At 47.1% G+C, this 26,446-nt stretch overlaps 1 protein-coding gene across 2 annotated transcripts in view; it reads left to right on the forward strand.

Annotated features, from left to right (window-relative positions):
• The first annotated feature begins 270 nt into the window (after positions 1-270).
• Positions 271-26,446, forward strand: part of PPA1 (inorganic pyrophosphatase 1) — a 102,618-nt gene continuing 76,442 nt past the window's right edge. For both annotated transcript variants that reach the window (XM_073585795.1, XM_073585796.1), the window contains exons 1-2: positions 271-460; positions 15,779-15,843. In XM_073585795.1, coding sequence (XP_073441896.1) covers positions 400-460; positions 15,779-15,843 — 126 coding nt within the window. In that variant the 5' untranslated portion in view covers positions 271-399. The remainder of the gene's footprint in view (positions 461-15,778; positions 15,844-26,446) is intronic.

The following is a 26,446-nucleotide window of genomic DNA, read 5'->3' on the forward strand; positions in this document are numbered from 1 at the left end:
CGGCCGCCTCTCTCACCAGTCTGCGGGCGCCGGGGACCTCACCGCCCACAGCACTAACTCCACGTGGCGCCAGCACTCCCGCCCGGCGTCACACGGTAGGCGTGGTCACTACTACCTCGTCTGCCAGTGCACGCATGACGTCACTCACCGCTCATTCATTGCGTATTCTAGACCACGCCTACTCGCTACGGATGGCGGCTATTGGCTCCCCGTTCTGTGGGTGTGTACTGAAAACAATTTTCTTTTGACAGGAGCCCGACCTAAGACACGCCCACAGCCTCTTCGGCCAATGAAGTAAGAGCCGGGAAGGTGTGCGCGGGGATATGGGAGCTGTGCGCCGCCGGGCCTGTCCTCACTGTTCCTAACGTCAGCCGGAGCAGACAGCAGAGGATCGGCAGCATGGCATTCAGCATCGAGCCCAGGGCCAAGGCCAACAGCCTGGAGTACCGGATCTTCTTCAGTGAGTGATCTACCGCGAGGCTGGGGGGAGGCCTGTATCCTAGCGCTGTATGGAGGGGAGGCTTCTATAGGATCGTTCCTGCCGCAACCACTGTGTACATGTCATGGGGGCTGCACGCTGCTTATCAGATGCTCCCATTGTGTCAGATCGAGGGTTAACCCTGAGGAGTGGCAGTGGGGTCTGGGGTGGTCGTCTTCCCATAGAAACCTATTATATGGTTGTAAATTAGAAATCTGATGTGCTCCCCCATATTGTGGGGTTACTCGCTGCTTGTTACACTGTGGTTCTGTAGCTTCTGATGGCCTCTACATGATCAGTATCTCCAGATGAGCGTTTACTTCCACCAAGCAGAGATCTTGACAGTGGTGAGGACTGGAGTAGGGTCTCACTAGCGCCTTCCTGAGGGGCCATCAGGAATCAGCACCTGTCCTATTGATGGCCATTGCACTGCCCAGCGGTATCTGTCTCCTCCCCTGATGCAGAAGTGAGACGTGCCAGAGAATCCCACTGGCTCATTACTGCTTTTTTGATCGGTTGCTTTGGTCAATGAAAGCCCCCTCCATATACATCAGCCTAACATTGGCAGTACCCCCCATATCAGCAGGTTCTGATGAATCTCCCGATTTTACCCCAACAGCTGGTGTCGGGAGCGATAAGGATCTGTCGTGTCTAATCTTGCTCTGCCAATCCTTTTGTTTTCCCTGACATAAGCCGCTGATGAAGTCTGGCAGCAACTCTCTCATAGAGGGCAGAACGTCTGTACGGAAGAGTCAGACCAACAAAAATCAGACAGGTTTCTTTAAGTTGGTTTTCATAAATGTTCCCCTGAATACATTGTACATGGAGTGCTTGCTGCACTCTTTAAGATCTACTCTTGGGACGAGAACAAAGTGGGAAGAGGTTAAGAGCTCCTGTAATGCTGTGTACATATAGGCACTTAAAGGGGGAGCAGGAATTATTATAAAATGATCCAGGAACCATCACTTACCTGTCAGTTGCCCTCCGCTCTAACCCTGCGAGTGTCGCCTCTACAAACTACTTGCAGATATTGTCCTTGATGGGATTTGAACCCCGGACCCTTCACTGCTGCACAGCTGACATTGGTGTTATTCACACGACCTTTAGTGCAGAATTCTCTTAAATAAACTTTGCTTTAGAGCCCAACGCTGAATGTGGCCATGTTGGATTGCTGCTCGATTATGGAGTGAGTTCTGCAGGACAGTCGCCCATATTTGGTATTCTAAGGCCGGGATCACACATGCGAGAATCTCGGCCGAGTCTTGCACGTCAATACCCGGCACTCGGGAGCGGAGCGTATGGCTGCATGTATTTCTATGCAGCTGCATGCTCCACTCCCAAGTGCCGGCGGCAGTGCCGGGTATTCAGATGTGAAACTCGTCCGAGTTTCTCGCATGTGTGATCCCGGCCTAAAGGGCCATTTACACATAGCGATATCGCTAAAGCGTCACCAATTCTGTGACGCAGCAGCGATATCACTAGCGATATCGTTACATGTGATACCTCCGACCGGCTCCCCAGCTGGCTATCGCTGATCACGCGAGATCGGCCTGGTCCATTTCTCGTCAGCGGCATCCTGCTGGGCTTCCTGCTGTTGCCGACGAGCGAGCCATGAACGCAGGCGGAAGTCGTCACCCTCGCTGCGTGTGACAGATGAGTAAGACCGCTGCTATGTCGCTGGTGATATCTTCCTGTTTGGCAGCTCACTAGCGACCATTTAGCGATGCACCAGCGATCCTGACCAGGTCGTATTGTGGTCGGAATCGCTGGTGCATCGCTAAATGTAACGGGGCCTAATTACTACTTGTTTGTTTAATCCTTTTGTCTATAGGCTGTGACTTACAATTTAGACTGTCTGAGAAGTACTGAAGGTGTCTTGAACATTCTATGAAGATCTTATCTTTAGGATATCTGTGGCAGTCACAGAGATGAGTATATTGCAGGTCAATAGTGATTAAATAATAATAATAATAATCTTTATTTATATAGCGCCAACATATTCCGCAGCGCTTTACAGTTTAACAGTTTCAAAACACAACAGTCATAAGTAACAACGCTAACAATACAATAATTAAAGCAAAATAAGACGAAATAAGACGACCCTGCTCGTGAGAGCGTACAATCTACAATGAGGTGAGGGAGATACAGAGTACAGGTGTGTATTTACAATGGTGTATTTACAATGAAGGTCCAGCCAACTTGCGGGAGTGATGGATGGATGGAGATAGTGAATGGGCTACACACGCACACTTACACAGAGAATGACTTTGGTTAGTGAATGTGATAAGCCGCTCTGAACAGGTGTGTTTTGAGGGAGCGCCTAAAACTATGCAAATTGTGGATAGTCCTGATTTCTTGGGGTAGAGCATTCCAGAGGATAGGAGCAGCACGGGAGAAGTCTTGGAGTCGGGAGTGGGAGGTACGGATTAGTGCAGAGGTTAGTCGAAAGTCGTTTGCAGAGCGCAGCGAGTTAAAGGTAGCATTCATTTACCTGCTGCCTATAGAAGGATTACTGAACAACACTGCATTACTAGACCCCAAGGTACTGCATAAATTAAAAAAAAAAAAAAGGTTTGTACTCTTGTACAGGGTGTTTTTTTACTTTTTATTAAAAAAAAAATAACCCCTTTAATTTGACAGATCAAGACCTTAAGCCTTTGTGAAACTTGTATTCAGGTCATGGGATTACTTACAGCAACTCCTTAATTTACAAATCCTTTTTTCTGTGCTTCTTGCAACATCCTGGTATAGAGGAGTCACACTACGTGACTAATGTGAGGAGTCCGTGCGGGGACTTTCCCTCTGTCACGTGTCTCCCTGTTTGCACGGCTGTCCATTGATGTTAATCATTACTGTGTGACGTATCCTATTTTCTTCACAGGGTTTAGCAAAGGAAGTAGTAAGTCTTCACCTGACTGATCCTGGCTGTAACTGTCCCTGGTCCTGCAGCTCAGGCCCATTTTAAATGATAAATTCTGCGCTGCTGTACCAGGGGTGGGCACAAGCACATCTCTGCCCACTTGTACCTCATACTAACAATACCACCCACAGATTTGGGCCTTATTCAGACAGAGAATCAAACAATGTTTGACTTGAAAGGGACCGCTAGGGCCATCTGGTCCAACCCCCTGCTCAATGCAGGATTCACTAAATCATCCCAGACAGATGTCTGTCCTGCCTCTGAAGACTTCAATTGAAGGAGAACTCGCCATCTCTTGTGGCAGCCTGTTCCACTCATTGATCACCCTTACTGTCAAAAAGGTTTTTCTAATATCTAATGTGTGTCTTCTCACTTTCAGTTTCATCCCATTGCTTCTTGTGTTTCCATGTGCAAATGATAATAATGATCCCTCTACATTGTGAGATCCCTTCAGATATTAAGTCTCCTCTGTCTTCTTTTTTGCAAGCTAAACATTCCCAGATCCTTTAACCATTCCTCATAGGACATACTCTGCAGTCCGCTCACCATCCTTGTAGCTCTCCTCTGAATTTGCCCCAGATTTTTGATGTCTTTCTATCCATGGTGTCCTCAGTTAGAACACATGCCCGTTTATAATCTGTTGCACTGTTCATATGTCTGTGTTGGTTTATTTATCTTTTGTTTGTTTTGTTCTCTGGCTCTGCTTGGCTCGCACTTATGTCTATGTAATTTTCTATCATGCTCACGGGCACCATCTTACAATTGTCACACATAATGTGTATCATAAGTGACGATTTTCTCAATCCCTGGCAGTATAGAGCTGGAACACCATGATTGGGATTGTTTTGGAGGAGAACGCTTATAGACCTCAGTTGCTATTTATTACAACTTAGAAAATGGGTTTTCTGGATCAGTAGACAGGGAGTCCCAGGGAGCTGCTACAAAGAACCTCTCTCCTGTATGACCTTAATTTACTCACATCGGTGACCTTGTCAGGTTACTGCCACCTTCCCCCATGGATGACATCTGATCGCTGGAGGCTCTAAGCAGTAGAGCACATTGCAACTCTTGTAAAAAGGTTCTACAATATTGCTCAAGGCTTGGTAAACTGTTTCTTATGAGGACATCACTTTTGATTTTCAGTGGAATTTTTATTTAGATCACAATATTCTCCCTGGCGTCTGATGCAGATCTCTGGAGCGTTCATTTTCTGTGAACCTTCATATTAATGTTGGTTCCTGCTCACCACTGTGGTTAGAACGTCACCGGACTTTCCCGAGGGTGTTCCTATACCATGTCTCTATACATATTTAGCTCCGTAACGTTTCTTTCCATTGCCATAGATATACTGACGCTCCTAACCGCCAAGTTGGCTTTCTTATGTCATAGCCCTACTTTATCATACAGCAAGTAAATGTGCCCTTATATTGCATATTTAGGATGGAGGTTAGCTGTATTTTGGGCAGGGAGAGCTCCACAGTAAATGCCCAATCCAGCTAGATAATGGCTAGGCCAGGCATGAAAGAATTACATGTGGCTGCAATCGAACTTGCCCATTTGTATCTTAAAATAATTTGGGTAACGCATTTTTAGTGCGAAGATGACCTACAGATCGCCTGCATACTACGATGAAGCCTTCAGCAAAATTGCACTTCTGAAAAAAAACTAAGCTTAATACTTGGTAAAGTTCTCGTCTGTCTTCTTCCCTGTAGTCTGATGATATCAAAGACGCAATGAATGTTATTAACCCTAATCGTTTGCTCTGTTCCCTGGTGGTAAAGTGTAGGATCACTAAAGCCGTCTTCTAGAACAGGGGCATCCCGAGTCTTAATATCTTTGTAAGATTTACGTCTATAAATAGTCTTCCTTCTTGACCTTTCACAGATGTATAATCCTCAGGCCCAGAGAGAAGCCTCCTTCACTGCAAAGTGTAACTCCAGAGTTGACTTATTTTTTAATTTTACTTCTTGGCATTGTTATGAATACTAGAAATATGCTTATTTTTTCTCCCTTCTCTCCTTTTCTATGCTGCTGTGTTTGTTTGAATGAACCGTGCACCAAAAAAAAAAAATCCTGTAAAAGACCTTCTCGGTCTTGTCCAATAAACTGTTCATTTACATAGTGTTTGGGAGAGAAGAAGCTTGGCTACTATTTAAGGGTACGTCTCCACGTACCGGAGTCACAGCGGATTGGATGAAGCGGAAACCCCGCTCCGCCCAAAGCCCCGCCCCCGTCTGGCCACGTGGTGAACACTTCCGGAATCACCGTAAGGTATCCATAGAGTAGACAGTTTACCTTGCGGAGACTGAGCATCTCCGCAAGGTAAACAGACATGCTGCGGTCTGGGAAGACGCGCCACATGTCCGGTTTCGCGGGTGTGTCACCCTCGTAATCGGATGCATAGAGGAGACGGGATTTCATAAAATCCCCTCCACTATGCAGGAACAGCTGGCAGCTGCAGATAAAACGCTGCGGCAGGACGCAGCATTCAATCCGCAGCTATTCCTGATTGTTTCCTGAACGTGGAAACGTGCCTTAAGGCAGGGTTCCCCAACTCCAGTCCTCAAGGCCCACCAACAGATCACGGTTTCAGGATTTCCTTTATATTGCACAGGTGAAGCAATTATCACCTGAGCAATACTAGGGAGATCCTGAAAACATGATCTGTTGGTGGGCCTTGAGGACTGGAGTTGGGGAACCCTGCCCTAAGGCTACGGCCACACTCTCAGTATTTGTTCAGTATTTTTTATCAGCATTTGTAAGCCAAAACCAGGTGAGGAACAATCAGAGGACAAGGTATAATAAAATAAAAAAAAGTGCACCAATTCTGCATGTTTAACCCACTCCGGGTTTTGGCTTACAAATACTGATGTGAAAAACTGTCTAAATGCTGATGGTGTGGCCGTAGCCTTAAGGGAATCTGTCCCCATCCCCCCTCCCCCCGGTACTTGTATGACCTATTAATATGGGCATACAGGTAATAGAAATGTTACTCTAGTCCTACCTGTGTTGTGAGTTCATTTTCCCCTTCACCATTGAGGTCTGATGAACTCCCTCTTCTGGTGAAGGAAGGTAGTGAGGCTGATTACAAAGCACCTGAGCAGAATGATGACTGGGTGACTGGGATTTCTGACTGGATATAAGGCAGCCGACGCCCTTCTGCCTTGCGGGTGATTACTCTGAGGGATTCTTGGTGACCAGTCTGATTCCTGCTCCTCAAAAGCTAAGTTTTCTGCCTTGCTTTTTGCATTTGTGTTTTGATTTTGTTTTGCCTTGTTTTTCTGGATTTCTGCCTTTCCCTGCTGGGTGAGCTGAATTCCTTTTTGCTCTGTCTTCAGATAATACCTGAGTACTGATATAGTCTTTTTGAAGCCTAGCGTCTTCGGGGCTTTTTTCCCTATCAGTCTGTTGGCTCTTGTTTTTGAGAGGCTTTTGGCGGATTGCAGACAGCAGCTTTTCTATTCGGTCCTATTTAGTTAGCTTGGGCCCCATCATTTGCTCAGCCTATCTTTCTATCTGTGTGAGTGTTTTTCATGTTGCTTCACCGTCATTATATGTTGGGGGCTGCCTATTGCTTTGGGGTTTGCTCTGGGGCAGTTTAGATTTCCCTTTCTGTCTTTAGGCTATGTAGTTCTCCGGCTGTGATCGAGGGGTCTAGGGCACCGTAGGAACCCCCCACGGCTACTACTAGTTGTTGTTGTTAGGTTCAGGGGTCTGCAATCCGATAGCTGCCAACTTCTCTGGTTTTCTGGACTTGGCTAGTATTTCTGTTTTTGCCTCCTACGGTGACTCATTCATAACATACCTGTATGCCTCCTATGTACAGTTTTGTTGAGAAATGCTATATGCTGTCTTTATGCTATTGATTTCCTCCAAGCTTTGGGGCGTGCGGTGCCTGGTAGATATACCTGCCTCTAGTATTCATTATAATACCCCCCCATGTACATCAGTTCTGGCCCCTCCTATTACCTGTATGCCCATATTAATAGGTCATATACCTCCCGGGGAGTTGATGGATTCCCTTTAAAAAAGGAAACCTACTGCCAGGTACGACTGGGACACATTTTCAGATGGACTGTGATGACTTGGACGTTGTAAAGGGCTTCAACTTACTCTGATAACTCAAGATGCAGCGATGACGCCAGAAGTAAATGGGAGAATAGCCATGGACAATTCAACAATGAAGTCACTGAACAAGGTCTTCAAATTGAGGAACATTTCACTGGTGATGAAGGCATGGCTGCTATATAGACTGGCCTTTTTCTTTGTAACATATGGATAAGAAACCTGGACGTTAAAGAAACAAGACAGAAGAAACAACACCTTTTGAAATTTGGTGCCGGAGAAAGATATTGTTAATACCATGGATGGTGCGCATAAAAAAAGAAAAAACTTAGAACAAATTTAAGCCAGACATGTCACTCAAAGCAAGGATCACCAAGCTATGACTGGCTTACTTTCAACTTATCATACATAGGTTGAAAAAAAGACCTAGGTCCATCAAGTTCAACCTTTCTCTGCCAATTGTTCATTTTGTCACTAAATTCACTATGACCCCCAATATTATGTGTATTGAAGAAATCATTCAGCCCTTTTTAAAAGCTGTTAGTGTCTGTCATTACTACCTCCTGTGGTCGGCATTCCACAGTCTGACTGCGATAACTGTAAAGAAACCTTTCCTATTTAGCTGCTGGAATCGCCTTTCTTCCACCTGTAATGAGTGCCCCTTGGTCCCCAGTATGGTCTTTGGAAGGATTAAGTCACGCTTCAGTCATTTGTACTGGCCACACATTTATACATACTGGATCTCATGTTCTAGATGTGGTCTCACCAGTGTTTTTTATTTTATGTATTTTTTTTTTTTCCTGTCCTATCTATCATACACACCCGAAGGCCGGTTTCCAACGTCCTGATATCTGCGGTATGGGAAAAAAAAACTGTACCGGAGATGTGATGTGTTATACTTGCGGCAACAGTGTGCAACATCAGTAAAACACAGATGGGCGCCAGGGAAAAAGCGGTACAGATAGCACTGTTCCCTGGCGCTGGGTGCTGAAGATGGCCCTCATCATTCTCCCCTGCTCTGCCATTTGACCACATGTCAGTGGCCCACCTCCTGAACTCTGAGCAGTACTCCTCAGCCGGCTGGCCCCCTTGCTTGATCGTACGGAGAAGGGACTCTGCCAGGGAGACGCCATCAGGATCCCCATACACCAGCACCAGTGCTCGTACACCGACCGCAAAGATGGTGAATCAGTCAGCAGGGAGAAGATGCAGGATTGGGGATCACCCTTAAGAAGGGAGGCTATAATTTCCACCCTTTGTTCCGCACTCCCTGATGAACAAGGGCGGAGCCTGAAGTACAACTTGCAGGCTTCCTTAAACACCAGAAGCTTATCTCTCCCTCCAGAAAACTTGTCAGGGAGACATCTTAGGTTCCAGTAGAGCCTGCAACTGAGCCGAGGCCCAGATCCCTGTCAACTGCTACAGCTGCTGCAGCACCATGAGATCATCGGTGAGAGTCTGGAGCAGTTGGGCAAAGGCCTGCATCTGAGCCATGGCTCACCAGGGGAAAAAAAAGGTAAGGTTGATTATATTGTCATATTGTCAAGGTGTGACTCGACCCCCCCCCCCCCCCCCCCCCAATGGGTGGTCGGTCAGTGGACGGCGCAACTCACAAAGCTGATGGAGTAGGGGTGAGGAAGGCCCTGACAATAGGGAATCGGGGACTGTCACCTCCTGTCCCTGTTCTCACCTAACAGCCTGTGCAGGTCCCCCCCACCCCTTCCGACATCAGGAACCTAGTCCCTAGTGTCACCTGTCTCTGCCCTGGCTAATGCACCTGGCCGGTAAGGAGCACTAGCCTTTGCCACTGCAGATAATACACACAGGTGAAAGTGACAAACGCTAAAAGGGACTAGGAGAAAAAAACACCACAGCTTATATGCACTGCTGAAAAGCTCCACACCGCAGATATCAACAGCAACAGGACTTGACACCAAAATGTGGCAGGCACCAGAGCTGCTTCTTTTAGGCGGGTCTCCAGAAAGGACCTGTATAACCAACAGTCAACTGATGCATCACGTGACTCTATAAAGGATGGTGGGAGTGGTCACCACCTACATCAGCTGACCCATCAGCACTGCAGTAACACCAGGTTGCCAGCGGGGAAAAAAATGACTTTAACACCTGCTGGCCTGAAAGAAAAAAAAGTTTAAACTAAGTAGAACCAGAACGGTACGTGACAGCAGCATCATTGACCGGCGGTGACGTCATTGAGTCTGCGTTCCCATCAGGGTTGAACTAAGGTGGCCTCCACACTGTGGGGAAAGTCAGTCATGAGGTCACCGCAGTTCATGCTCTGTGTCTTCACATCAAATCACTGTGAAAAATACTCCCATCAGCTGCTCCTCCTGTCACTTATTAGTTGCAGCAGGAGTAGGCTGATGGGAGCAATAGTCCCATCATCCACCGCCTGCTCTCATTGTTATTACTTGAATACAACGCTCATCATTCTCCTCTGATTGCTGGCAGAGCAGGGGAGAATGATGAGAGCGTCTTCAGCACCCGGCGCCGGGGAACAGTGCTTACTGTACCGCTTCTTCCCTGGTGTGTGTGTGTGCGTCTCACGGATGACATCATGGTTGGAAGAATAGAAGGAAATAAGTAAGACTAGCAGCCTGATGGCTTGATACCATCAAGATAATGACGGCGCTGCTGGTCCGTCAGTACAATCAAGATAAAGACCCTGATGGACGATCTAGGCTAGCTCAAGATTGATCTTCCTACAGATGATTCATTCATCAAGTCTCCATGGCTCGAGATTGAGCCAAAGGCTATTAAAAAATGTAACTGGTCATGTTGAATACGGTCTTATCTGCAGGTAGGATGTTATAGAGCAGGTGGAGATGATCAGATTCATATACCTTTCTCTTACAGACGCCCAGGGAGTTCAATGAATAAAATACAAATTATACTTTTATTTTTCCAACAAATCCATATATTCTGCTCTGCTTCTCTACCTTGCTGTTCACAGATCAGACTGCAAGTGTAATGTTACAGATTCAATCTGAGTGATCGTGTATTGGGTTACTATAAAATACATTGCTGTTTAATGACTTTCATTATGGCTTTACCTGAACTTGGGTCCAGAAATGAAATGTTTCAGTTGATAGTTGTATCATAAGAACATCAGCCAAACATACAATGCAATATTAATAAAGTGCAGGGTTCATTATTTCCCCACTGTTCTGACACACGTTACATAATGAGTGTATATCTCTTACACTGGATACTATAGTTACATAAAATGCATGCGTGTGGTGGAGCACTTGTCACTTACATTAATGTCTTCTGGGCAAAGGCGTAGCTAGGGTTTTGGTTCAGTGGGTGGTGAAACTTCTGAGCGGGTCCCAACTGTGTAGCCCTGATTACAACCTCAGCAAATGACAGAGCTGTTACTGAAAAAAAAACTTCACACTAGACCTTGGAAATCAAGGTACCAGAGTCTGGAGTAAGAGTGGAGAGGCCACAATCCAAGCTGCTGGAGGTCTAGCGTGAAGTTTCCACAGTCAGTGATGGTTTGGGGAGTCATGTCATCTGCTCGTGTAGGTCCACTGTGTCTTATCAAGACCAAAGTCAGCGCAGCAGTCTACCAGGAAAATTTAGAGCACTTCATGCTTCCCTCTGCCAACAAGCTTTTTGGAGATGGAAATTTCATTCTCCAGCAGGACTTGGCACCTGTCCACACTGCTAACAGTACCAATACCTGGTTTATAAACAATTGTATCACTGTGCTTGATTGGCCAGCAGGCTCACCTGACCTTAACCCCATAGAGAATCTATAGGGTATTGTCAAGAGGAAGATGAGACTCACCAGACCCAACAATGCAGACGAGCTGAAGGCTGCTATCAAAGCAACCTGAGCTTCCATAACACCTCAGCAGTGCCACATGCTGATCGCCTTCATGCCACACCACATTGATGCAGTAATTGATGCAAAAGGAATCCTGACCAAGTATTGAGTGTATTTACTGAACATGCATTTCAGATTTTAAAATCCTTTTTCAAGCTGTTATAAAGTATTCTAATTTACTGAGATAATGTTTGTGTTTATTCAATCGTCCATGACAGCACCACCTGAGAGAGGGGATCTGCCCTTCAGGAACAGGAAACCTACAGATACAAAAGGGCGGCACCTCTCCCACGCATCAGTTGGTTTCCTGGAGGACCGGTTTCCCTACAGATCGTCCGTCTTGGATCGTCAGGAAATTCCCAGGCCAGCTGACCGACCCAGTCTCCTACCTCGGTCAGTGCCGGGTCCCTGGAAGTGCCACAGTGGGGCCTGGCAGGTCTCCATGGCAGTGTGCGGAGCAGGTGGAGCAAGGGTCCGGAGGACAGCCGTCTCCAGAGTGCCAGCACCAAAGGTGGCAGGTAGATCCAGACCAGTAGTAAAGGATAGGTTCATGCCGTGGGACTTGAACCTAGTCCTCACGGTTATGACAGGGGCTCCGTTGGAACCTATCTCATCAACCTCCATAAATAACCTGTCCCTCAAAGTAGCCTTCCTGGTAGCACTGACGTCAGCTCGTAGAGTAAGTGACATCCAGGCATTATCTAGGCTTCCTCCTTATATACAATTCAGAGACGATGGGGTGATCCGGCATACATGCCTAAGGTAGTTTCTAGTTTTCATAGGACGCAGGAAATAGTCCTTCCATCCTTCCTCCCTAATCCAGTTAACGAGAAGGAAAAGAAACTAAACACCCTAGATGTTAGGAGATGCCTCATAGAATACCTGGCAGTTACTGGTCCCTGGAAGAAGGATAATGCCTTGTTTGTCTCCCATCAAGGCACAAGAAAAGGTCTTAGAGCATCAAAAAACACACTAGCCAGGTGGATTAGAGAGGCTATTTCACTAGAATACACCTCAAAAGGCAGATCGGCACCTGGGAAGCTGAGGGTACATTCCACCAGAGCCATGGCGACCTCGTGGGCCGAAAGATCGGAAGTCTTCATTGACCAGATATGTAAGGCGGCTACTTGGTCCTCTCTGAGCACCTTTTATAGTCATTATAGGCTAGACCTGGGTGCTTCCGTAGACCTCTCCTTTGGTGTAAGGGTGCTGCAGGCTGTAGTTTTCTCATTTTATTCCTGCTGCTTCACTAGGTATGTCCCCCACGCCCCGTTTTTTAATTTTTTTTTTTTTTCTTACCATTCCCAGCCAGAGATGTGGTCGTTTTTTATTTGGTGCTAATTTTTACTACGTGGGCGTAGCTCGTACGGTAATACTGCAGAGTAGCCTAAAGACACGCCACAGAGGATCCTGGGAGCACAGCTCCCTTGGTAAAGGCCAAGTTATCACTAAATAAACATACTGTACTGGTATGTTCCATGTCCTGTTCCTGTGTATGATGTCTGATCAGGAACTGAGCCTGCATCACACCTGGCCTTTAGGCTATGGTCACAAAGCATTTTATCCTATGTTCAGTGGCTCTGGATCTCACATCGAAATCCCTGCAGAATGGGATTCTGACGTATGTGCTGACGGGATTATTGACCAAGCGCACACTGACTCCTTCTGCATAAACTGGTGTTGCGCACAGTTTTTGGCCGCATACGCCTTTTGTGCTTTCCTCCAATAAGATGTCTACTTTGTCTTCCTGCCAGCCACAAAGATGGTGCACCACAGAGCAAGTGTTTTGTGGGGGCTTGAACCTAAGCCTTGACTCACGAAGTGAAAGTAAGGTAAAGCGTCATCTGAATATCGCCTTAAAACAGCCGCCATCTGCCGCTGACACCCTGATTACATACTGCAAATGTCGCTATCAACCCCAAAATGGTATTGATTAAAAAGTCAGCTTGTCAAGCAAAGGAACTACACACACGGCTCCATCAGCTTAAAAATCAAAACTTTTACAGGTGTATGAAAATGGCAAAACAATCTTCTTTTTTTTTTTTTTTTTTTTTTTTTTGGGGGGGGGGGGGGGGAAATCTGTACTGACCAGGAGAATCCTATTGCCAGGTAGTTTTTACAGCAGGTGACGCCCCCACCACCACCAAAAAAAAAAATAGTAAAGTTGCATTTTTTTTTTATTTTGTACTCCTGTTTTCTTGTACATTAAATGGTCATTCAAAACTACAAAACCTCCTACCAAAAAGACTGTCAAGAGAAATTTATAGATAAGAGGGAGGCACCAAGCGCAATAGGGTCTTATCCAGAAGGCGTGATTGGATTAGACCACGTGGTTTGTCCTCAATATGTTTATGTTGAACCAACTTCATCAGGAGCAACGTACTATTTTAACAACCTCAAAGCAGAAAAAATAAATTGGCTTTTGGACACGGGCAGAAAAAAAGTGTTCAGTCATGGGAAAAGAAATTGGGTCATAACAGTTGGAGTAGCCTATCGTGCTGTAGTTGGCATATACAACTTCCCCCCCCCCCCCCCCCCCCCCAACAAATTCAGTTGTTTATTATTTTCAAAGTTTTTAATAAATGTTTTGGCTAATATATTCTGGGTACTGTGTATAAAATAAACTTTTGACTGTTTTTCAAACTCCTTCATGCATGATACAGATGTGATACCTGTAGTACTCAATTTGACAGTGGTAAATATTGACAGCACACAAACGTTTTGTATAAACAATTCCACCTCTCCGTCATGGCTCCCGGGGAATCTGAGGATTCTAAATGGAACTTATCCTCAATATTTGACCCAAATAGAAATAGTAGCAACCCCTGGAGTGGCCTAATATTAGGTTTCTATGATCAAAAGACCATACCTGGTCCTGCCACTACGTATCGCCCTAAAGTACTATGGCCCTCAATTGTTCTGGCAGCAGAGGATCCCTCAGGAGTTTCCAAGGCTGATCAAAATTGGCTGAGACAACGTATTGTGCCCATTTTTCTGTACAGCCACGATCTCGCACACTGATCGCTATTGGTAAAGTTACCTTCAAGACATAAGTACATAAGTAGACCATGTTCCATCTGCTTGCAGTTATCAGGTATTAGAAGATGTGTCATGGGGTTTATGTAAGTAGTAATCCTTTATCCCCAAGGCTAAATTTGCACATGTATATAAAAAGAAAAAAATGGCAATTTTCATCTGTAGGGCGTATGTTGTAATATTCAGGCTATGTGCCCACGTTGCGGAAATGTCCACAGCATTTCTGCAGCTCCCTGCCGCAGGTAAAATGCATGCGGAATTCGCATGCGTTTTTCACTAGTGGAATGCTTGCGCTTTTCCAAGCGATGTGAAACATCGCTTGGAAAACTGATTGACGGGTTGGTCACACTTGTCAACCATAGTGCTTGACAAGTGTGACTAACTTTTTACTATTGATGCTGCCTATGCAGCATCAATAGTAAAAGAATGTTAAAAAATGGAGAGCTACTAGCTGTCTGTTGGCCCCTGGAGCCCTTCCGGTCGTCATTGACGCTGGCGGCAAGTTCTGTTCTCGCGAGACCACTACATCATCAGAGGTCACTCGCGCAATGCATCCCTGGGAACGGAACTTGCCGCCAGCGCCAATGGCAACCGGGAGGGCTCCAGGGGCCATCGGAGGGTGAGTATATCCCTATTTTTTATTTTAATTTTTTTTTTTTTTTTTACAGGAATATGGTACCCAGGGGGCACATGCGTAAAGTGAGCGTTTCCGTGCAATCCTATGGTGGGGGGAATTACAGCGATTCTGCAGAAATAATGAACATGCTGTGGATTTTACCGCTATGCGAATCCGCAGCGTTGACACAGCAACTGCAGAATCCCATGAGATTGCATGGGGATGCGTTTTTTAAGCTAAAAAAAATGCAACGTGGGCACACAGCCTTACAATTAAAATTTAACAGATACAATGTATGTATGTTATCTGAAATCGAATACCATACTATTGATGTGTATGGGATTTTTTTTTTTTTCCTTTCCTAACCTTTTTCTTCATTGGGGGAAAAACAAAACAAAAAAACATCTGAGCAGCCCTATTGACTAAAATGTGTGTGGGCTGTGTTGTGGTTTGTTTTTTTTTGTTTTTTTTTTTTTTTTTTTTCTTCCCCCCACATACAGCCCTTCGATCGAAAATGCATTCATGACAACGCTGCTTGACATGAATAGCATTACGGTACTTGTGTATATATATTTTTTATCTATCAAGTTGATGGACGAAGTCCGAAAAAAGAGTGGTAAGTCTTTAGGATTTTAATGTAAACATAGTGGAGGTCTAAGGAAGAGAGCATTGTTTTCTGCTCGATTATTGTTAGCTTTGTTTTTGCCTTCAGTTTTATTTTATTTCACATTTTATCTATGTATCCTTTTATTTTTCAAGACCTTTATTGCAACGTGTTCGCTAATACCCAGTATTTTTGGTTTTGTTTTATAGAAGACTGCAAGGGACATTACATCTCTCCATTCCACGATATCCCTCTGTATGCTGATGAAAAAAATGTAAGTCTCTGACCGCAGTATGGACTGTGTGTATGCGGTTGTTAGGAGTGTCAGGATGGCTCACAGTAATTTCTTAATTGGATGAGCGAATTCTTTTGATCTTCCTGGTCTTAATCATTAAGCACCAGATAAACAGAAGTCTTAAAAGACTTTTTTCTTTTGCCTAACACGCCTCATTAAATGATTGTTTGTTTATTTTGCAGCTTTAGTTGTGTATTACTCAATTATTCGGTACATTGTTTGCATATATCTAAGTATTAATCTTAATATCCAAAAATAATAATTATGGGAATTGCAAATAGTATATAGTATTATAATTGTCGTGTGTAAAAAAAAAAAAAAAAAAAAAAAAAAAAAAAAAAAATATCTTGGGAAAAGTCTTGTGTGGCTATGTATCCACATGCCCTATAGAAGCCAATAAATGGTAGAAAATTATCATGTAGGCATTTTATATGATCTTGTTCCCCCCCCCTTTTGTTGCTCCAGTTCTCTTGGATTCACGGTAAAGAATTCAGGTCATAGGTTCCTCTAATGTTACCACAGCTGCTGTGCCGGGGTCTTGCTTTCTCCTTTTTGTATATGTTAGTAATGCCACACACTCTGTTAAAGGGAACCTGCGGATATGGGGTCAGTAGCGTTCTTACACCGTGTAGCACCCACAATGAGAGCCCCCCTGCCGGAAGGAAATTAACTTTTATTTCCCCCTACAGCATTTGGCTTCCAGTCATTGGAGCAGCACCAGTGCCACCCCTATCACCGCTCTGTGTATAGAATGATGGCTGACGGACAGCCGGCCCTAATCCTCATCCTGCTGTCAGTCAGAAACGGGGGTGCGGTTACATTTACTTATAAAATAACCACTTTAGTAAAGATAAGAAATATACTGTGGTAGATCTGCACATGGAGGTGGACACCGGTACACTGTGTTCTTAAATCTTCCACTCGCTTATTATACATGCGGCATAAACACAGTGCAAAGTGAAAACAAATGCTGCCCTTCGGGCAAAGCAGGAAGATGGAACAAAACAAAATGGCATACATTCTCTGCAGCTGCGGGAATCTGCCCCCTCAGAATATAACAACCGGGGTCAGTACAGTTAAACACAAAACCATTTCTCTGGAGCTGCCGGCTCCAGACCACTGAACACTGAATTGCTCAGTAGGCGGACTACGATTAAGCCCCAGATAACACCCTGGGTTGGAGATAAGGTGGACAACCTCCCACCCGCTCTATGGTTGTCCACAGAAACCCCAGCCCTTAAAATAACCGATTGACCCCTCTCAGCACATGGTGTGCTGGGTCAAACTTCTGGGTTTCAAATCACTAAAGCTAATGGCCTCTGTGAAACATGTCTTCCCTCCAGCACTTTACCAGTGACTTTGTCGCAATACATGCAAGATTAAAAAGTGGTCAATAACATTACAGATAAAGTATTAGGCTATGTGCACACGTTGCGGAATTGCCAAGGAAATTTCCACAGGAATTCTGTAATTCCATTCAGCGGGAAATATTCGTGAAAACAGCATTTTAAATTCCTGCGTTTTTCCCGCGGCAAAAACTAGTGCTTTGCAAGTGTAATTAGCTTGCAGAATGCTAGCGTTTTCCAAGCGATCTGTAGCATCCCTTGGAGAACTGATTGACAGGTTGGTCACACTCATCAAACATAATGTTTCACGAGTGTGACCAACGTTTTACTATTGAGGCTGCCTATGTGGCATCAGTAGTAAAAAGATCTAAAGTTAAAAATAAATGGTGTCTTTCTCACCTTCCGACGTCCCGCACAGCGTTCCCAATCATCGCGATTCTCCCGGCAAGTCCCGTTCCCAGTGATGCATTGCGACAATGACCTTTGTCGTCTCGCGAGACCGCGACGTCATCAAAGGTCATTGTCGCAATGCATCACTGGGAACGGGACCTAACGGAGCATCGCTGAGGCCTGCTGACGCTGCGAGGGACATCTGAAAGTGAGAATATGACGATTTTTTTTTTCATTTTAATTCTATTTTTTACAGGGATCCGGAGCCCGGAGAACAGTCTCCTCTCCTCCACACCGTGGGTACCATCCGCAAATGTTCTGCTTACTTTTTGCATGGTGGGCACAGCTATATGTGGAAAGTAAGCGGAACAATGCATTCCTATGTGTGCGGATTTTCCCTCGATTCCGCACAAAGAATGAGCATGCTGCGTATTTTTCCGCGATGCAATCCCGCCGCGGAAAAATTCGCAGCATTAGCACAGCATGTGCAGAATCACATAGGAATGCATGGGATGCTTTATTTTTGCGTTTTCGCAGCAAAATCTCGAGTCTAAAATCGCAGCGAAAACGCAAAAAAAAAAGCTACGTGTTGACACAGCCTAACAAATCACCTTGCATCCAAAAAACAATATAAAAAAGCAGTACAGTCATTATTTTTTTTTTTTCACGATCACTTTACAATGATTTAAAAAAAAATTGGTGTACTGTTATTTAAAAAAAAAATGTACAATAGATATAATACAAGCAAAAATAGAGCTAGAGGAAAAGAAAGAAGGCTGTCCCAGATATATAAGCTGTGTGGTAGTCAATAGGAATCCGTATTGAAAAGCCTCTAAAATGTTATAATTGTGGGCTCCGAGTAATGCAGACCCTAGTTATATTTGTATACATTAGTGTTTAAAAAAAAAAAAAAAAAAAAAATTTGGAGCAGGTATATAGTGCCTTGGAAAAAAAGTTGTTACTTTTATACGTGTGGTCACACTTGTGGGTATCGTGTCTAGTGTTGATGACTCCTAATTTCTTTACATTTTACCACTTCACTGGCCCACTGCTTTACTGCCAGTTCTGTAGGTTACGGTATGTATTCCTCAGATTCCTTGATAGTCAGATCTATCAAAATATTAAATATTTAACCCATAGCGTAAACTCCGTAAAGGGGGAAAAAGCTTTTTATGTAAACTGCGTTCCCTCATGAGATCTTAAGACCTTTTGGGTGACATTTGACAAGTGTGACCAACTTTTTACTATTGATGCTGCCTATGTGGCATCAATAATAAAAGATAGAATGTTAAAAATAATAAAAAAAAAAATAATTAAAAAATCGGGATATACTTACCCTCTGTCGGCCCCCGGAGCTCTCCCGACCATCAGCAGTGCTGCCAGCAAGTTCCGTTCCCAGGGATGCATTGCGCAAATGACCTCTGACGTCATCAGAGGTCATTTGCGCAATGCATTCCTGGGAATGGAACTTGCTGGCAGCACCTCTGAGGGCCGTGAGGACTCCGGGGGCTGACAGAGGGTAAGTATATCCCTATTTTTTTTTTTTTTTTTTTTTTTTTTTTTTTATGCGGGGCAGCATACTCAGCGGCCGGGACCAGTGGAGAAAGGCCGTCGCTGCAGAATTGGTAAGAGCTCCAGTGGTGCAGAAGAAGAAAAAAAAAAATCCTAGCAGCGGTGGCGACAGCGGGCTGAGAGACATGGCCCCGTGTGCAGAGCGGGGCCTGCGCAGGCACCGCCCGACGCAAGTGCTCCGAGCCCCGGAAGTAATGAGTGAACTTCCGGGGCATGATGGCTGTGACAGGGCGCCCACAAGCGCGACTGCGCAGGCGTGAGGAGCGCGATTGAGCCCGGAGTAACTTCCAGGTCCAGAGGGAAAAAGAGGAAGGCCCTATTTAAGCAGACGCCCCAGAGCAGTTGGCGGTGAATCATGTCATCGCCAGGGGACATGCACACTCCAGCAGGGGACTCTGCAGGGGGCAGTACCTCCCGGGACCGCGCCACCAAAGGATCCACGGACACTGCTCACAGGAATGATGCAGGAGAATCAAGATCCATGACAGGGTCTCAGCCATCTGATCCAGTACCATAAGCTTCACTGGGTGAGTGCGCAAAGATATACTCTGCCTATTAAGCTGATGCCATCCTTCCTTTTTTTTTTTCTTTCTCTCGCCATGTCTCCCCCTCTTAGACGAAGAAAAATCTAAACACAAAGAATGCGCTTTATGCGCCCAACCTCTCCCTGACTCCTACCCCAAAAAGCTCTGTAAACAATGCACTAGGGAGACTAGACAGGGAGCCGCTGTGTTATCAAGACATACGGACCATAATTAGAGAGGAGCTAAAGGCTATCGCCCTTGCTAGTACTCCTTCAGAAACTAGGAGCAAAAAACAAGTGACCCTCAGCTCCGATTCGGAGGACGAACAAGGGATAGTCTCAGACTCCTCATTCACGTCATCATCATCTGAAATTGAGGGATGATCATGTTTTCCCCTGGATAGCGTGGATAACTTTGTCAAATCCGTAAGAAACACTATGGGGTGTGAGGAGACAAAGAGCACCCAAACCACGCAAGACATAATGTTTGGCGGAGAGGAAAAGGAGAGCCTTTCCAGTAATACCGGCGATTAAGGCCCTAATAAAGAGAGAATGGGCAAAACATGATCAAAGAAGTTTTCTCCCATCGGCCTCAAAAAGGAAATATCCATTTAGCGACGACAAGCTACTAAAATGGACAAAGGTTCCAAAGGTTGACGCTACTGTAGCCTCCACCTCTAAACAATCTACTCTTCCGGTAGAGGATGCAGGCTTACTGTCCGACCCACTAGACCAGAAAGTGGAGTCGTCATTAAAAAGGTCTTGGGAGACAATGACGGGCATTTTTAAACCAGCAGTAGCTAGCACATGCACCGCCAGGTCAATGCTCGTATGGATTGACCAATTGGACCAGCAAATCGAGCAGAAGGTGTCCAGGGAAAAACTACGAGCCACTATTCCATTAATTGGAGGAGGAGGAGCAGCAGCCTTCATGGTCAATCCATCGGCAGACACCCTACGACTAGCAGCAAGATCGGCGGGTCTTGTAAACAGCGCCAGTCGGGCATTATGGATGAAAAGCTGGAAGGGGACGCACAATCAAAATCTAAAACCTGTGCGATCCCATGCGAGGGTGAGTTTCTCTTTAGGAAAGCCCTAGACCAGTGGTCCCCAACCTTTTTTGCACCAGGGACCGGCTTGAACCAAGACCATTCTTCCATGGCCCGGCAGGGCGGGGATGGAGGTGTGACAGGGGCGGGGCTTTGGTCATAAGGGGGCGGGGCTATGGATGCGGTTGTAGTTTAGCAATGCATACATACATTTAATTATAACATTTATAATGTGACTCAACTCACCATAGGTTTTGAATGAGTGGGAGCACCTGGCTTGTTTCTGTTTCAGTGGGAGCACTGGGCTACTTCTACTGATGACCGTCACTGCTAATGATTGGAACCTACAAGAAAATGGAGCATTGAGCACTTAAGAACAATTGTACTGGAGTACTGTACATGCTGATTATTTTCTAATCATCAGAAAATGTATGTGTGGTCCCCCCCGTCCAGCTCTGTGTGGCTCCCCCTGTTGTATGCATGGCTCCCCTGTCCCATCCTGTATACATGGCTCTGCTCCCACTCTCCCATCCTGTATACATGGCTCCGCTCCCATCCTCCCATCCTGTATGCATGGCTCTGATCCCACTCTTCTATCCTGTATACATGGCTCCCCTGTCCCATCCTGTATGCATGGCTCTGCTCCCACTCTCCCGGCCTCCCTTGTATATATGGCTCCGCTCCCACTCTCCCGGCCTCCCTTGTATATATGGCTCCGCTCCCACTCTCCCGGCCTCCCTTGTATATATGGCTCCGCTCCCACTCTCCCGGCCTCCCTTGTATATATGGCTCCGCTCCCACTCTCCCGGCCTCCCTTGTATATATGGCTCCGCTCCCACTCTCCCGGCCTCCCTTGTATATATGGCTCCGCTCCCACTCTCCCGGCCTCCCTTGTATATATGGCTCCGCTCCCACTCTCCCGGCCTCCCTTGTATATATGGCTCCGCTCCCACTCTCCCGGCCTCCCTTGTATATATGGCTCCGCTCCCACTCTCCCGGCCTCCCTTGTATATATGGCTCCGCTCCCACTCTCCCGGCCTCCCTTGTATATATGGCTCCGCTCCCACTCTCCCGGCCTCCCTTGTATATATGGCTCCGCTCCCACTCTCCCGGCCTCCCTTGTATATATGGCTCCGCTCCCACTCTCCCGGCCTCCCTTGTATATATGGCTCCGCTCCCACTCTCCCGGCCTCCCTTGTATATATGGCTCCGCTCCCACTCTCCCGGCCTCCCTTGTATATATGGCTCCGCTCCCACTCTCCCGGCCTCCCTTGTATATATGGCTCCGCTCCCACTCTCCCGGCCTCCCTTGTATATATGGCTCCGCTCCCACTCTCCCGGCCTCCCTTGTATATATGGCTCCGCTCCCACTCTCCCGGCCTCCCTTGTATATATGGCTCCGCTCCCACTCTCCCGGCCTCCCTTGTATATATGGCTCCGCTCCCACTCTCCCGGCCTCCCTTGTATATATGGCTCCGCTCCCACTCTCCCGGCCTCCCTTGTATATATGGCTCCGCTCCCACTCTCCCGGCCTCCCTTGTATATATGGCTCCGCTCCCACTCTCCCGGCCTCCCTTGTATATATGGCTCCGCTCCCACTCTCCCGGCCTCCCTTGTATATATGGCTCCGCTCCCACTCTCCCGGCCTCCCTTGTATATATGGCTCCGCTCCCACTCTCCCGGCCTCCCTTGTATATATGGCTCCGCTCCCACTCTCCCGGCCTCCCTTGTATATATGGCTCCGCTCCCACTCTCCCGGCCTCCCTTGTATATATGGCTCCGCTCCCACTCTCCCGGCCTCCCTTGTATATATGGCTCCGCTCCCACTCTCCCGGCCTCCCTTGTATATATGGCTCCGCTCCCACTCTCCCGGCCTCCCTTGTATATATGGCTCCGCTCCCACTCTCCCGGCCTCCCTTGTATATATGGCTCCGCTCCCACTCTCCCGGCCTCCCTTGTATATATGGCTCCGCTCCCACTCTCCCGGCCTCCCTTGTATATATGGCTCCGCTCCCACTCTCCCGGCCTCCCTTGTATATATGGCTCCGCTCCCACTCTCCCGGCCTCCCTTGTATATATGGCTCCGCTCCCACTCTCCCGGCCTCCCTTGTATATATGGCTCCGCTCCCACTCTCCCGGCCTCCCTTGTATATATGGCTCCGCTCCCACTCTCCCGGCCTCCCTTGTATATATGGCTCCGCTCCCACTCTCCCGGCCTCCCTTGTATATATGGCTCCGCTCCCACTCTCCCGGCCTCCCTTGTATATATGGCTCCGCTCCCACTCTCCCGGCCTCCCTTGTATATATGGCTCCGCTCCCACTCTCCCGGCCTCCCTTGTATATATGGCTCCGCTCCCACTCTCCCGGCCTCCCTTGTATATATGGCTCCGCTCCCACTCTCCCGGCCTCCCTTGTATATATGGCTCCGCTCCCACTCTCCCGGCCTCCCTTGTATATATGGCTCCGCTCCCACTCTCCCGGCCTCCCTTGTATATATGGCTCCGCTCCCACTCTCCCGGCCTCCCTTGTATATATGGCTCCGCTCCCACTCTCCCGGCCTCCCTTGTATATATGGCTCCGCTCCCACTCTCCCGGCCTCCCTTGTATATATGGCTCCGCTCCCACTCTCCCGGCCTCCCTTGTATATATGGCTCCGCTCCCACTCTCCCGGCCTCCCTTGTATATATGGCTCTGCTTCCACTCTCCCGGCCTCCCTTGTATATATGGCTCTGCTTCCACTCTCCCGGCCTCCCTTGTATATATGGCTCTGCTTCCACTCTCCCGGCCTCCCTTGTATATATGGCTCTGCTTCCACTCTCCCGGCCTCCCTTGTATATATGGCTCTGCTTCCACTCTCCCGGCCTCCCTTGTATATATGGCTCTGCTCCCACTCTCCCTCCCTTGTATATATGGCTCTGCTCCCAGTCTCCTGGCCTCCCCTGTATATATGGCTCCGCTCCCACTCTCCCTCCCCTGTGTATATGGCTCCGCTCCCATTCTCCCTCCCCTGTGTATATGGCTCCGCTCCCATTCTCCCTCCCCTGTGTATATGGCTCCGCTCCCATTCTCCCTCCCCTGTGTACATGGCTCCGCTCCCATTCTCCCTCCCCTGTGTACATGGCTCCGCTCCCATTCTCCCTCCCCTGTGTATATGGCTCCGCTCCCATTCTCCCTCCCCTGTGTATATGGCTCCGCTCCCATTCTCCTGGCCTCCCTTGTATATATGGCTTCGCTCCCAGTCTCCTGGCCTCCCTTGTATATATGGCTTCGCTCCCAGTCTCCTGGCCTCCCTTGTATATATGGCTCCGCTCCCAGTCTCCCGGCCTCCCTAGTATATATGGCTCCGCTCCCATTCTCCCTCCCTAGTATATATGGCTCCGCTCCCATTCTCTCTCCCTTATATTTATGGCTCCGCTTGGCTCCCCATCATACTTACCCTCACGTCGCTGAACTTCCTTCCCGTCGCTGCACGTCCCTGCATCTCGCGGCGCTTCAGCTTCTTCCTGTGCGGAGCGGTCACGTGCTACCGCTCATTAAGGTCCATGAATATGGACGCCACGCCTATGGGAGATGAGTGGCGTCCATATTCATGACCTTAAATGAGCGGTAGCACGTGACCGCTCAGCGCTGGATGTAGCCGCCGCTGGATGAAGCCGCCGCGGGATGCAGGGTGAGTATCAGCTGCTGCACCGCCCCCCGGCTCCCCTTGTGTCCGCGGACCGGCAAGGGCACTGCAACGGCCCGGTGCTGGGCCGCGGACCGGCGGTTGGGGACCCCTGCCCTAGACGACATGCCAAAGAAAGGAAGAAGGCTTTTCCTGACTCCTCTATCCCTTTCTACAGGAGAACCTTTAAAAGGTGACCGTTTGGGAAAAGGAGACAAACGGAGAGAACTAGATGGCCCACAAAGGAGGAGAAACAAAAGGGTAGCATGTTTAGAGGTTTAACATTCCGAAAAGAAAACAAATACTGAACAATCAGACCCTCCAGTAGGGGGTAGATTGAAATTTTATTTTTGAAAGTGGGAAGCAATAACTTCAAGCCCGTGGATTCTTAATATAATCAAAGAAGGAATGAAATTAGAATTCCTTCATATTCCTCACGACTCATTTATTATAACCTGCCTTAGTTCAGCAATACAACATAAAGCCCTCGAGATGGAAATTAGGAGTCTAATATCCAAGAGGGTCTTGGTAAAAGTCCCAGAGGGACAGGAGGGTAGAGGATTCTACTCTCCTTTATTTTTAGTTCCCAAACCCGATGGTACGTTTAGAACCATCATAAATCTTAAAAAGCTTAAGTTTATCAAAAATTATAAATTTAAAATGGAATCAATCAGATCCACCATTAAACTTCTCTTTCCAAACTGTGTAATGGCAGGAATTGACCTGAAAGATGCTTACTATCATCTCCCTATTCATGATAGATACCAAAGGTACCTAAGGGTCGCAGTAGCATTCGAAGGCAAGATCCACCACATCCAGTATACGGCCATGCCCTTCGGTCTATCTACAGCACCACGAATCTTCACCAAAGTGATGTTGGCGGTGATGGCCTATCTTCGTCAGGAAGACACCTTAATCGTGCCTTACCTTGATGACTTCTTAGTCATCGGGAACTCGATCACCCAATGTACTAGACGTGTGGCTGATACGGTGTCATCTTTGCAGGATCTAGGCTCGATCATCACCTTCCAGAAATCCAGACTTGTTCCTCTCTCCCTCCAGATGTTTTTAGGGTTCCAGTTAGGCTCTACGACCCAGAGATGTCTACTCCCTCAGGTAAAGATTATGCTTATAAAAAATAAGGTTGAGGCAGCAATGGACAGACCACGCATGTCTCTGAGAAAGGCAATGTCGCTATTGGGATCGCTCACTTCTTGTGCCTCGGCAGTTCAGTGGGCCCAATATCACATCCGCACACTGCAACATCAGATCCTCCAAGAGGACAGACGACACGGCGGTCACCTCGAGAACAAGATAACCCTATCCCAGGAAGTCTTGACTTCTCTAGAATGGTGGCTAGATAGTAATCATTTGTCCACGGGAGTTCCATGGGTAGTATTATCATCCCATATCCTAACCACCAACGCTAGCCCCCACGGATGGGGAGCCCATATGGGGAATAGCTTCTGTCAGGGAAGGTGGAGTAGGGAGGAACTGCAGTACTCATCTAATTTGAAGGAGCTGACGGCAGTACATTATGCTTTACATCATTTTCTTCCACAGCTCCAGCAGAAGCATGTCAGGATCTTATCGGACAACACCAGCACAGTGGCGTATGTAAACAGACAGGGGGGCACTCGATCAGAGACCCTGATGTCTTCAGCAGCAAGAATATTAAATTTAGCCGAAAATTATTTGTTGTCTTTCTGCCCTTCATATCAAGGGAAAGAACAACCAAGAAGCAGACTTCTTAAGCTGACACATACTTCGGCAAGGGGAGTGGCGCCTCAGTCACCGAATTTTCAAGGACATAGTAGCCCTTTGGGGACAACCTCAAGTGGATCTCTTCGCTACGAAAGAGTACAGACAAAAGCATTTGCCTCCCTGTCCCTGTCAGATCATCCAGACATACTGGACGCCCTCCAGGCCTCATGGAAATTCAACCTAGCATATGCCTTCCCTCCGATAATCCTTCTACCACAGGTCATTCGGAAGATCAGAGAGGACAGGGCGAAGGTAATTTTAATAGCACTATTCT

This window comes from Dendrobates tinctorius, unplaced genomic scaffold, assembly GCF_039654945.1.
Source record: "Dendrobates tinctorius isolate UK_male_01 unplaced genomic scaffold, ASM3965494v1 ptg000089l, whole genome shotgun sequence".
Taxonomy (NCBI): Eukaryota; Metazoa; Chordata; class Amphibia; order Anura; family Dendrobatidae; genus Dendrobates; species Dendrobates tinctorius.